Genomic DNA, 12,493 nt, shown 5'->3' with positions numbered 1-12,493 from the left:
CCAATAGGGAAATGCCTTTTGAAAGAACGCTTTTCCATCCTAGAGACATGTAAAAGCAATAAGCTGTCCTGGCAGCATGTGGTAGCTCATCACCTTGTCCAGACACTTTGTTCTTTTAATATCTCATAGTCCTAATGCATTTAAGAGTTTTCTATTTTGTTTTGTTGCATTGTGTATTCTTTCCCCATTATTATTTCAGGTTTTATCCTTTTTTGACTTTTCAATTTAACTGAGCAGTGTCTCTCTTGACTTCTTACACAATTCTTACAAAAACTCCTCGTGGCTCATTTTTACTTAATCTCTAAGTTCCACCTTAAATTTGAAAGACTTCTTTCAGTTGTTTTTTCCTGGTGTCGCTGCAGTGGATCATCTCCCTCCATCTTACCCTGTCCCCAGCAACCACCACTATCACCCTCTGCATGTCCTGCTTCATTACATCCATGGCAGTTCAGTCTTCAACCTCATTTGTCCAATATATCCGCTATCCTTCCTCTGCACATGTTCAAACCATTCCTGATCAAGTCCATTCTGATCATTCCAAATGTAAATCCTAACATCCTTAGCTCAGCCTGCTGCTGTCTTTTTGTTTGTGTCACTGTGTCCAAACCACACATCATAGCATCCTGTAAACCACCTATTTCACTCCTGCTGTCATACTTCTGTAAAATATTATCACTGATACTCATTTCCACCCAATTGTGCCCTATTTGCACTCTCTTTTTCACTCATCTCGTAGTGTCCGTTACTTTAGACAGTTGACTCCAGTTCTCTTTCACTACCTCTACTCCTTCCATCTTCACCTTAAAGGACTACTAAGTCAAAAATAATCAGTTTGTCATAGTTCAACTTCCTTCATTTGGCAAGCACAGAAATGCAAAATCTAACATGCACGTGCTGTAATGCAGTGGTAACATGCCGCTCAAAACATTTAAACCAGACCCACCCAGAGTTGACTCAATTCAGTTTTATTTGTATAGTGCCAAATCACAACAACAATCACCACCAGGTACTTAATATTGTAAGGTAAAGACTCTACATTAATACAGAGAAAACCCCAACAATTAGATGACATATAACAGCACTTGATAGTGACAGTGGGAAGGAAAACCTCCCTTTTAACAGGAAGAATGTCAGGGATGGCTGTGTGGCAGACATGACTCAAAAAGGACAAATGGAAAATTCAAAAGCAGCTCTACTGCTGATCTAAGAATGACAAAATGCATAATACAAAATAACTCAGGCTACACAGAGGAAACAAGGCTCTAAGAGGAAGGAGGAAACACAAAACACACAAAGCACACAGCAAGAGGGAGAACACGACATGGGGCAAGAAAAGACAGACATACTGTATACACACACTGATGATGAGGGAACAGGCAACAGGTGTGAACAAGGTTGAAACTTACAAAATAACAAGTAAGAGGAAGAAGAGCTGAATACAATGCACACAAGACAAGAGACTATCAAAATAAGACAGGAGATGACACTTAGACCTAAGACACACCAGCATGACAGAGGAAAAACACTGAGACAAGAGGGGAACTATAAATGGATATAAATAAGCTCTCCTTAACCAAAGACACGATAACAGGAACTGAACCAAAACAATATAAACAGAATACAGAATGAAACCAAGAATAATTAAAATTACAAACCAGAGAAACTCAAAACGGCGACAAAGAAACCTTCAGCAGAACCAGGATCAGCGAGGGGCATCCAGCTGGCCACGACTGGTTGGGAGTTGTATTCAGCACATATTTTCACACTCTCCAGAGTTTCATTAAACCAGTAGGCCAGTCATTTCTAATCTCTCTTTAAAATGTTTATGTGTAATTCACATGTATAACACCTTAGATGATTTTTAAATTCATCCACTTTTTTATAGAAAACGACATAAGTGAAAGGAAAGGCTTCTCGACAAGGATGACGCCCTTTAGGGTCTACTAGTCTGTTAAACTGGGTGTAAGTATACAAATTTTACACTCATTTATGACTCATAAATATTCATACAGTGTGTGAATAGCGTAATCCTCTGAGATTACAGCACTGGCTCCAAACTGGCTTTCACTGACCTTCCATCTATATGTGGATAAATCTGGAGCCGCCAGAAGCAGCGAAATGCGCCGCTGATTTCCAGATTACAGATGGGTTAAAAGCTCAAACAATGATGCAATGAAATCCAAGACGCCATCCCTCTTCTTACTTATCTTTTTTCAATCTTACTGCATTCAAGCAGAGACAGCATCACAACAACAACATGGGTAAATGTGTTCATTTTTGTAATATTGTAGATCACAGAGCAGTAGGTTTTGTACCATTTTACATTGTTTCCACTATTTTGTCCACATTTTTTAACAATATATGTGGATATTTTTTAAAAATTGTAAATTAATTGCAAACTCTACTTTGTCCTGAAATCTACGTGCAGCGGTTAACAAATTTATTAAACCACCGAGCAGTGAAAGGCCTGATTTAACAATAATGACAATGGCAATTTGATTTATATAGGACACTTCATTACATGCAAACTCAATGTGCTTAACGCAGAAAAGGAAGAAACATAAAAAATAATAATAATTTATGAAAATCATTTTTTCTGTTTCTGTCAGTCAGTATGTGCAAGCACTTTAAACAAACTGATATTTGGAAAATTGCTAAAATATAATTATTGTTGTTATATATTGATTAAAAAGCAGAAAAATAGTAAAACAATATTATTTTGTTATTTGCTCGTATTCCTGAACAGAAAGAAAATATGATATGTAGTTCTCGAAAATTATGCTTGACAAATTTTTGACTTCGAGAGGTCGGGTATGCCGGTACACATTTGGGTATAAAAACATAATTTCAGTTCAGTGAATTTTTTTGTTTGTTTGTTTGTTTGTTTGTTTTAAACAGGTGTTTGACAGATTTCAAAAATATTTGTGGTTTTTTATTTTTCTGCATGTGGTCTAAAACATGTTTTACCTACTGTATGTCAAACAAGTCTGGGATTACAAAGCAAAAGCTAAAGGAAGGATTATCAAAAGACTTGATATAGCATCAATATTACATCTATGCCTATAAAACGTATAAATCGATAAAATTCTGAGAAGCCTTAGCAGTGACATTTAAAGTTTCAAAAAGTTGCAGTTTGACTTTTGTACATTTACTGCAAAACATGTCGAATAAACCATAACCTGCCCCCCTCTCTCAACAACTCAACAGCAGCTCTCTCTTGTGGACAATCTGCTGAACTGTGACTTTTCTGTCACAGTGTCAACATACTGTGCAACTTAGCAAAAATGATCATGGTGTCATACAGATTACAAACCATACAAATGAAACTTCTAAGATAAAATCTTTCTCTTTAAAAAAAAAAAATGATTTGAAACTGCAGTCAGTTATTGTTTGTTAACTGTAACTATTGTATTTAATGTAAAATTAATGTCTATGGTGTCAGTAGATTGTGTAGATAGATTTTTTTTACTAAGTAGATTTTGTTCTCTGAGCTATTCGAGTGGGTAAAATGTTTACCAGATATGACAGCATTCCTCTTGGTTCAGTTCTAGCTTTTGACCTTTTCCCAAATCTGTATCAGATTTGTTATAATCTTAAAAGTGGACTCTTTACAAACACATTTACTTAATTACATCACCAATTTATTTGAAATATATTACCTGTAACAATGGGTGTATAAAAATAATGAAATTATTCGGCCTTTTTTGCGTTTCATGTCTGTTCCAAACCCCAAAAATGGCAGTTTCCTGTTTGAGACATGAGACATTTATACTATTGTGTCCATCCCTGTAAATACACAGGGGACACTTAGACATTCATGTCTAAGTGGATTACCCCAAGAAAAGCACTTGTTTATTGAAGGTGTGTACAGATGTATGCAGTCCTATAAGTGTCTAATCTGACCAGATTGTGGAGCAGCGGGTGACTGCTAACAAGGGTAACTGCAGATTAAGGTCAGTTTGCGACACAGCAGACAGAAAACAAGGCTAATAAATGCCAAACATCACCTGTTTACCCATCTTCCCTCTGAGGGAGCTTTGTTCTCATCACTCCAGGCACTGATTAATGCGCCTAGCTTTTAGGTTTCTACCTGTGCCACATAAGATACTTAAAGAGATATAGGAACAGATCCACATCAGTCTTTCATCTCACTGCACTAAGTGATCAGGCTGCCAGTGTCTGGAGTCAGTCATGTGACCAAGAAGTCAGGCTGGGCATGTGGGACTTCCTGCTATTGAAAAGAGAAGGCACCGCCAGCAGAGCCTTCAACAGAAATGGAGTATCCTTTTTTCTTGCTACATTCTCCTGAAGGAAAGGTAAGATTGTAACCTCGTAACCTGCTGTATCATTAGCATTAGCAAACACATGCTCTACTCTTATGAGCAAAATATGTTGATGTGTTGTTTTATTTACTTTTCCACTTAATGTCCGTGCACAGACTAAAACCAGGGAAACAGCAATTATCTCGACATAGTTCAAGATACTCAGAGCAACCTGCTCATTCATACATCACAGAAGTAACTGAACTAATTAAGCCACAAATGTTTTTCCCAATAGTGTTTCAGTCACACAGGAATGGACACTTTGTTGATTGTTGCTAAAAAAGATATAAGGACACGATGAGTCTACAAGCTCCAGATATCCACCCCCACCACCAGCACCACCACACTTTTATATACATGTAGAGGGAGTTATCCTTTTGTAGGGCAGAGGATTGCACTAGCCTTTGCAGTGGGTAACCGACAAGAAAATCAATTAAAAACATAGTTAACAGATCAACTGACAAAAAAGAAGTAAATAGCTGAAGCCCTCTCTTGCTGGTTTCTTGCTGAAATTGCATCACATTGTGGTATATATTCTGTTTTTGCATTTTCATCAAGCAAATGGCTTAAATGAGGCGCAAGTCTTAGCAGCAGGGCCAGCTGATTTTGTTTGGGTTAATAGAAGGTTTAAATTAACTCTGTAAATTAGAGGATCTTTTGATTGCCAGCTTTTCCCGTCAACCCAACAGGAGTGCCAGGAGTGGGAGGAGCGCCACAGTGATGACGACGCTGATGCAGACGAGATCCTGTGTGGAATCCAAGTAAACATCAGTTTCAGTGTCTTCCTATTACAACCTTGTAGCATTTTTAAAACCATTCAAGGATAAAATATTGTTGCATATAAAAGATAATTAAAAACAAACAAAGCATTGCATGGTCATTCAAGAGCTTGATAAAAGTATTTGTCAGGAACAATGATTTCTCCTTTTAATGATTTCACACTAATGCAAACAAAATTGTCTACATTGTAAACACACTTCTTGAAATCCACTTTTGTTCACATACTCGACTCATTTAAAATTTTTTCTTAATCTTTCTGTTGCAGTGAGTTTGTGTGTATTTAAGCAAAGCCAACAACTGATATGTTACTCTGAGGAACATGTTTAGTTTATTTTTTTAAAAATCTCAAACAAATCTTTAGAGAGTAAAAATACACAATGACTAGCTTGTTCAGATCACACATGATCAGCTTTAAACTGTATCAATACATGTCATCTCATACACTGGAGTTATAACGGTGTAACTTCCTTTCATCATGCTTCATAGGGGGAGTTGTGGAGTCAGTATCCCGCTGACTTCTGTCGCCACCCCTGGCTGGACAGGGACATCGAGGCAGTCAGGACTCTGTATTCAGTCTCTGCTGTCTCTGTCAGGTGAACTTCTGAACATCCCTCCTTGTTCATGGCTTTTAATAGAAGTGATCCATGGTCCTTTTTAAACTACATTTTCACAATTTCCCTTCTTTTTTTCTCCTAGGGAGTACGGGTCAATTGATAATGTGGATGTGGACTTAAAAATGAATGCTAACTTTTTAGATGTGAGTTGATTTACATCAATATACAAGTGAATTACATTTTTATCTGTTATTCACCAATTTATCTAAGTAATTAATTATCTATCTCTATGTAAAGTGCAGCTAATATGTGAGCCCATGTTCTCGATTTGATCAGCTCTCTTTGGATCTATAAGTTAACCTAATTTTATCTTGAATTAACCGTCTCAAAACCACTTCCGATCTATGCTTAGGATCATTATCCTGCTGGATCATATAGTCACCACAGAAATATGACTTTCTGACTTATAGTTTGATGTCCTAAAAAATGTCTTCACTGTCATATCAGCACTATCAATACTGTTGGTGTGCCCAGAATAACTCATATTTTCAAGCACAGAGAGGCAGATCCTAATCAAATGAAAAGAAGTTAAAGAGTCTTGTGAATTTAAAATTATGCATTCTGGGAACAGTATGGATTAAGCTTTTCCATTAGTTAGATGTTTTATGTTATCACATTTATATCTATAGAAGAGACCACGTTTTTCTTTTGTGACTGTGCCTCTGTGACAAATGGATGTCTGGAACCTTCTGACCACAACTGCACATGCATTGGTTAAAGTGGCATATTCGCATGACACCTGAAAGTGTTGCCATCTTTTTGGTGTCCATAGGAGGTGGCAGCCCAAGCCTGGAGGATTAATCTATCGGAGCCTGTCGTTATCCGTCTGCAGTTTTCTATGTCTCAGTATCTGGATGGACCTGGTGAGCAGCAACAATACATCCACATGCAGAATTCACTTCAGTCTAAATCAATGTGACACTTGATCAAGTGATGTTTCTCACTGCAGCACCTTCAGTTGAGGTCTTTCAGCTGTCTAATAATAATAACTTCAGTCTTGGGAAACAGTTGCAGAAGTGAGTGTTCATAGATTAACTGCTCCAACAGGACACATCCACCGTTTTTATTTCAGTCATAGCTCATCTGAAGATTGTGTAAAAGCCAACCTTTCGTTTTTGTTCTCCAGTATTCTCACAGTTTTCATATCTCGGGTGTGGAAACACCTTGCAAACGACAACGCTGTAACTGGGCAGAAGAGGAGTCACAGCTGGTTCAGGCCAAGTGGAACCATCAAGAAATTTTGTGCAAGACTTAGCACCAGGCTGCCACTATCAAAGTATGAAAGAGTTAAATGACACAGCTGTTTTACTGACTGAATCCATTAGTGCATGGATCTATTCACTCCTGTCTAACAATCAGCAGGCTAAAGGAGCTCCAGGAACCGGCTGCAAGACGCCGGATCATTTTACCAACAATGAAGCTGAACCGTCTCACAAATCATACAACTTCCTACACCATCAAGAATCCCGGTGAGCTCTTCACCTCCACGCCCAGCGGAAAGGTGAGGGAAAATATACTTCAAAATACATTGATGTGGAAAATTGGTGTGTGTGTACATATTTTCTATCTGCAACTGTGTTTCAGGTTCGGGTTCAGATTCTTTTATTGATAGCCTTAGGTAGATTTGTTTTGACGCTAATTGACCTGACATCAAAAACTATATTCACATATACATGGTAAAAAAGGAGAAAAGACAGAGTGCTCCAGGCTTCACTAAAACAACAACTTCAATCCCTGAGGCTATAAATAGCACAAAAAGGCTAAAAAATGAAAAAATCTAAATTAATCGATTCCAATTAAAATGAATTAATAGGTGGAATAGATGTGTGCACAATTTGATGCTCTGTCATCTTCCGAAATACAAAGACTAAAAGTAAAAAAAATTAAAACTAACTCAATAACAGATCCATCAAACAGCGTCTTAATGATGTGAAAGGTGAACAGTTTCCACAAGAAAAACAAACTATCAAAATTCAGTCTTGCATCAGTAATAATCCCTGTGCACACATTACACAGTATGACCCTTAATGTTTGTGGCATCAAGTGTGCGGGACTTTTTTCATTTGGTCTTTAACATGTTGAGCTGGAGATCAGACTCTTCAAACCACCTGTTCAATAACCGATCTGCGGCTGGTGTCCAAAAGACTAATAATGGCATTTAATCTGCATACGTTAAAGTGTTTGTCCTTTCAAACATCCTCTGACACATGTTCGTGCATCGTATAAACAGCAAGGAGGACAGGACACACCCTTGTGAACCAGCAGATGACCTGACTTGGCCAAACAGAAGCCCATTCACTGTCTGCGTTCTGTTAGAAAGTCCAGATTATGACTTAAATCAAATGGACTTAAACAAATTAAAACATGACTGAATGGTGTTAAATGCAGAAGATAAATCAGTAAACAGTAAAGAGTCTGACATGATATTCGTCTCCTTCCAAGGGTTTAAGGAGCAAATTAAGAAGAGTAAGTGTGGAGTCTTAGACTCCTCTGTGAAGGTTATACGCAAACAGTCTTTCAAAGATATTATTAAGACTGAGGTCAAAGCCTCTGGTTGAAAATCACTGCGGACTTTGGGGTGACTTGAATTTGGTAACAGGGACAATTTCAGCATTCTTCCACACACTGAGGACATGTATAACTTTAGGAACTGAATAAAAGATGTAGTGAAAAACCAGGCCCAGCTTGTTTGCAGTGTTTAAGCAGCCTTCCACATTTACTTGTCTAATCCCTGACTCTTGTTTACCGTAATATGAAGAAATTCCTTTACAACTTCACTAGTATTAAAATGCTGGTTGTCCCTTAATGTGTGGCTCAGTTCCTGAAAGTCTTTGCTGAAATCATATATGTCAAACGGATAATCAAAGCAGTAAGAGCAGTGGCAAATTCTCTGTCTGAATGGTAAAACCCTCTAAAATGCCATGCGTGCTGGTCTTTGCTTTTCAGCTCTTTGGTGGCTGCCTGCAGCTCTGATGCCTCTCCCTATTGAAAAGCATATCTCTTTCTTTGAATTGTGGACTTAACTACTTTCGTAACCCATGGCTTATTATTTGAGTACTTTAAACCCTCTTACATGGAATAATCATATCTCTGCAAAAAGAAATATATGAGCATTATATGTCCACAAAATTGTCCAGATCACCTCCACAGGATTGCTCGAAAACATCCCAATTAGTGCATTTAAAGCATTCCTGCAAACAGAGCACTCCTTCCTCAAATCTGTCTTTGATGTCAGCAATCTGGACTTTATTTCAGTCTTTCCAGAGTTGTTACCTTTTTTTTAAAGTTCTGAATATAGAGTGATATTGTTTGTGACCCTTCTTCCACAGAGGGTGATGGTCTCAGCAGTGAAATCATCAGCACAGCTTAACACTAAACAGCTGATGGAGCTACTCTTCACATCCCAGGCAATTGGGCACTGTAAGACCACACCAACTCTGCAGCACGGCTTCTTGGTGCAGGTGAAAGCTTACTCTAATCTGAGGGTTTGAGTTCTCTTGCTCATAGGGGATTGTCTGAGTTCTCTTAAATAAATAATTTAGGGTCTTAACTTTGCAATATAAAAGGCTTTGAGTCATTTATTGTTGTGAATTGGTGCTACTTAAAAAAAAATTGAATTGCTTGTTAAAACCTGCGTTTGCTAGGGGACAACCAATCACAAGATAGTTGGCTTGAAGAGAGGGAAGCTACTGAAGGGCTGGTGCAAGGCCTGGGATAAGATAAATAATGATTAGTTTGAACTGTGAATCATGGAAAGCGACACTATTAAGAGTCCAGTTACAAAATATGGAGCTGGAAGCAGGAAAATTGACTTTAAGCATGACATTTGAGCAGGTTTGTGTTGATTTTGAATTATTTTCTTAGAAAGCTACTTTGCCTCTGTTTTCTTTGTGTGCACAGATAATGAGGTATGCTGAGCAGAGGATCCCAACACTGAATGAATATTGTGTTGTTTGCGATGAGCGGCACGTCTTTCAAAATGGGCCCATGCTTAAGGTGCGAGCTCTCGATAAATAATTAACTGTTGGTTGAGCAGCTATTCAGTAAAACTGAGCCTTGATTCTTCGACAGTATTCTCTACGTTGTGTGTTTGTAGCCAGCGGTTTGCACCAGGGAGCTCTGTGTGTTTTCCTTTCACATGCTGGGGGTTATGTCTGGAGCGACAGAAGAGGTTGCCACCGGTGCAGAGGTTGGTAAGCTTTTAAATATTTTATAGCAGGAGTTATTACAGTATGGGACATGAGTAAGCCAATAATCTTTGCTGTTGCAGGTGATCGACTTGTTGGTAGCCATGTGCAGAGCTGCCCTTCAGTCTTCACGCAAGAGCCTTATTTTTGAACCGTACCCTTCTATTGTCGATCCACACAACCCCAAAACTCTCGCCTTTAGTCCAAAGGTATCAGCTGAATCAAAGTTACCACTGGCGTGATCCGTCGTGCACTATTCAGTGTGTCATTTTACTGATTTGTTTTCGCTTTTGTTGTAACAGAGCAGAAGCTATGACAGGCTGCAGAAAGCTCTGGACAATGTCTTGTTGGTCAGGAGGATGGCACAGGTGAGGTCTTTCAAAGTAAAATCTACACTCTCATTTTCAACAATTACACATCGGTCTGCTGAATGAGCACAAACTCAAAGCAGGTAAATGATTTCCTGAACTGGATTTATTAGATTATAATGATTAAATTGTCTTTAAATCATACTCAGGGTCCATATTCTGAGATTAAGAAGCAGCTGGACAAGATAGACCCTCTCGCACATCCATTACTGCAGTGGTGAGAGACTAAATCTGGATGTGTTTTTAGTTATTATTTAGTAGATCGCTGCATATCTGTCCTTTTGTTACTCACTCGCCTCAGTAGCCATTCATCGAGTCTAGTTAAAACTTGGCAAGCGCATTGTTTTGGGCTAAGTAATTGCAGCGTTGCGTCTGAAGTCGTTTAAATGAAAGTGTTAGAAAAGAGTAACTTGAGTGAAATCCAGTTATATTTAGGTTAACATCTGGATTTGCTTTTGTATGTTTTACAACAGGATTTTAGCAAGCAACAGATCGCACATTGTGAAGCTTCCGCTGAGCAGGGTATGCCCAAGCAGTCAGATTTATTAGCAGTCTAGCTGCAAGCTTTAAAGCAGTTGTAGACTAGTTAATAATTAGCAGCCACATATCAAATTTCACACTGTGCTTTCTATAATTTAATGTTTTTTGTTGTTGTTGTTTTTAATCAATTGCTATTTAACAGCAACTGACGTTTATGCACACACCCCATCAGTTCCTGTTGATCAGCAGCCCTCCATGTAAGGAGGCTCACTTTCAAACTGCCAAAAAGCTTTATGGCAGCACCTTTGCTTTCCAGTAAGTGAAGTCAAAGATTTTTTTTTTTCATGAAATTTTCACATCATCACTTATACAGTATATAGAGCATGATCCATGCTTAGTAGATCATATTTCTCTTCTTTCAGTGGTTCCCACATTGAAAACTGGCACTCTATTTTGAGAAACGGGCTGGTTAACGCATCTTACACAAAGTTACAGGTAGAATATATAAATTCTAAATGCTTATTGTCTTTGATCACCGTCTGAAGTTACAGACAATTTCAACATAGGAAATTTTTATGTGGATGTTCAGACCACCGAAACCTCTCCCTTCTTTCTATTTTAGCTCCATGGTGCTGCGTATGGGAAAGGCATCTATTTGAGTCCCATTTCAAGCATATCATTTGGATATTCTGGTAAGAACTCTGTTTCTTGTCTGTCGATTACGAGTTCTTTTTGCATGTTTTTAAGAGTATTCTTCCATTTTTCTTTAGAGATGGGGAAAGGTCAGTACAAAATTCCTACTAGAGAAGAACTCTTGCAGAAATACAACCGAATAAACCAAATCAAGCAGGTCGGGTTGTTCACATTTATCTAAATGCTGCAAACATTCACTCTGGAGTACAATATCCTTTTTTGCTTTCAGTATCTCATCTTGTATTTCTATATGTTTTAGGAACAAGTGGGGGAAGGCAGGTTTTTGCAAAGCACGAACCTAAACTGCGTTGCACTCTGTGAAGGTAAATACGGAAGACCCCACAAAGCAACAAAGATTTATTTAATTGCGTGTGATGTGATTTTGTCTATCTGTTAACAGTGATAACTTCAAAAAACCTGCAAAAACACGGCAACATTTGGGTGTGTCCGGTTTCCGACCACGTGTGCACGCGGTTCCTCTTTGTGTGAGTAAGACAAAAAGCAGAAAGCAAAAGCAAACAATGACAAACAGTTCCAACATTTTTTTTCTTCAGAAAGTTAGAACTCTGGACTTTATTTGAGCTTCCTAAAAAGGCTGCTTTCTTCTTCCACAGCTATGAAAACGGGCAGGTGGGAGATATCGACATAAACACCCAAGAGGACAAAATCCAGCAGGAAATTTCACGAGTAATTGCTTCAAAGCCATGCTGAGAAAACCAGGATACATACACACATATGTCATTTCTGTTCTTTATAATAAAAACAAAAACTGTGAGAATGAATATTGATTGTCTGTGGCTTTTTCTGGTTTAAGACTTTAACATGAAACACGGAGCGCCTTCAGGTAAAAATTTATGTCTTGCACAAGTGAAAAACATTCACATGATTTAAACAAAAACCTCAAAACTGAATATGAGAAAAGCATACACACCACATGTATGCTGATGTTTATTGTGGCTAGCACAGTGGTTGGCACTGTTGCCTCATGCAAGAAGCCCCTGAGTTTGAATCCACTGGCCAGGGCTTTTCTGTGTGGAGTTTGCATGTTT

At 38.3% G+C, this 12,493-nt stretch overlaps 1 protein-coding gene across 1 annotated transcript; it reads left to right on the top strand.

The window, feature by feature from the left end:
- The first annotated feature begins 4,255 nt into the window (after window positions 1-4,255).
- LOC308391874 (protein mono-ADP-ribosyltransferase PARP6-like) lies at window positions 4,256-12,172 on the top strand. Its single transcript, XM_080874634.1, has 22 exons — window positions 4,256-4,316; window positions 5,012-5,083; window positions 5,589-5,695; window positions 5,799-5,859; window positions 6,489-6,579; window positions 6,666-6,732; window positions 6,843-6,992; window positions 7,076-7,217; window positions 9,046-9,177; window positions 9,617-9,712; window positions 9,813-9,905; window positions 9,987-10,112; window positions 10,206-10,271; window positions 10,421-10,488; window positions 10,745-10,793; window positions 10,954-11,066; window positions 11,174-11,246; window positions 11,374-11,443; window positions 11,522-11,601; window positions 11,704-11,767; window positions 11,845-11,929; window positions 12,059-12,172. The coding sequence occupies exons 1-22, from the start codon at window positions 4,275-4,277 to the stop codon at window positions 12,153-12,155; spliced, it is 1,944 nt and encodes a 647-aa protein (XP_080730760.1). The 5' UTR covers window positions 4,256-4,274; the 3' UTR covers window positions 12,156-12,172.
- Window positions 12,173-12,493: the final 321 nt, after the last annotated feature.

This window comes from Rhamphochromis sp. 'chilingali', assembly GCF_963969265.1.
Source record: "Rhamphochromis sp. 'chilingali' genome assembly, chromosome: 2".
Lineage (NCBI taxonomy): Eukaryota > Metazoa > Chordata > Actinopteri > Cichliformes > Cichlidae > Rhamphochromis > Rhamphochromis sp. 'chilingali'.
This window is presented reverse-complemented; position numbering and strand designations above follow the sequence as displayed.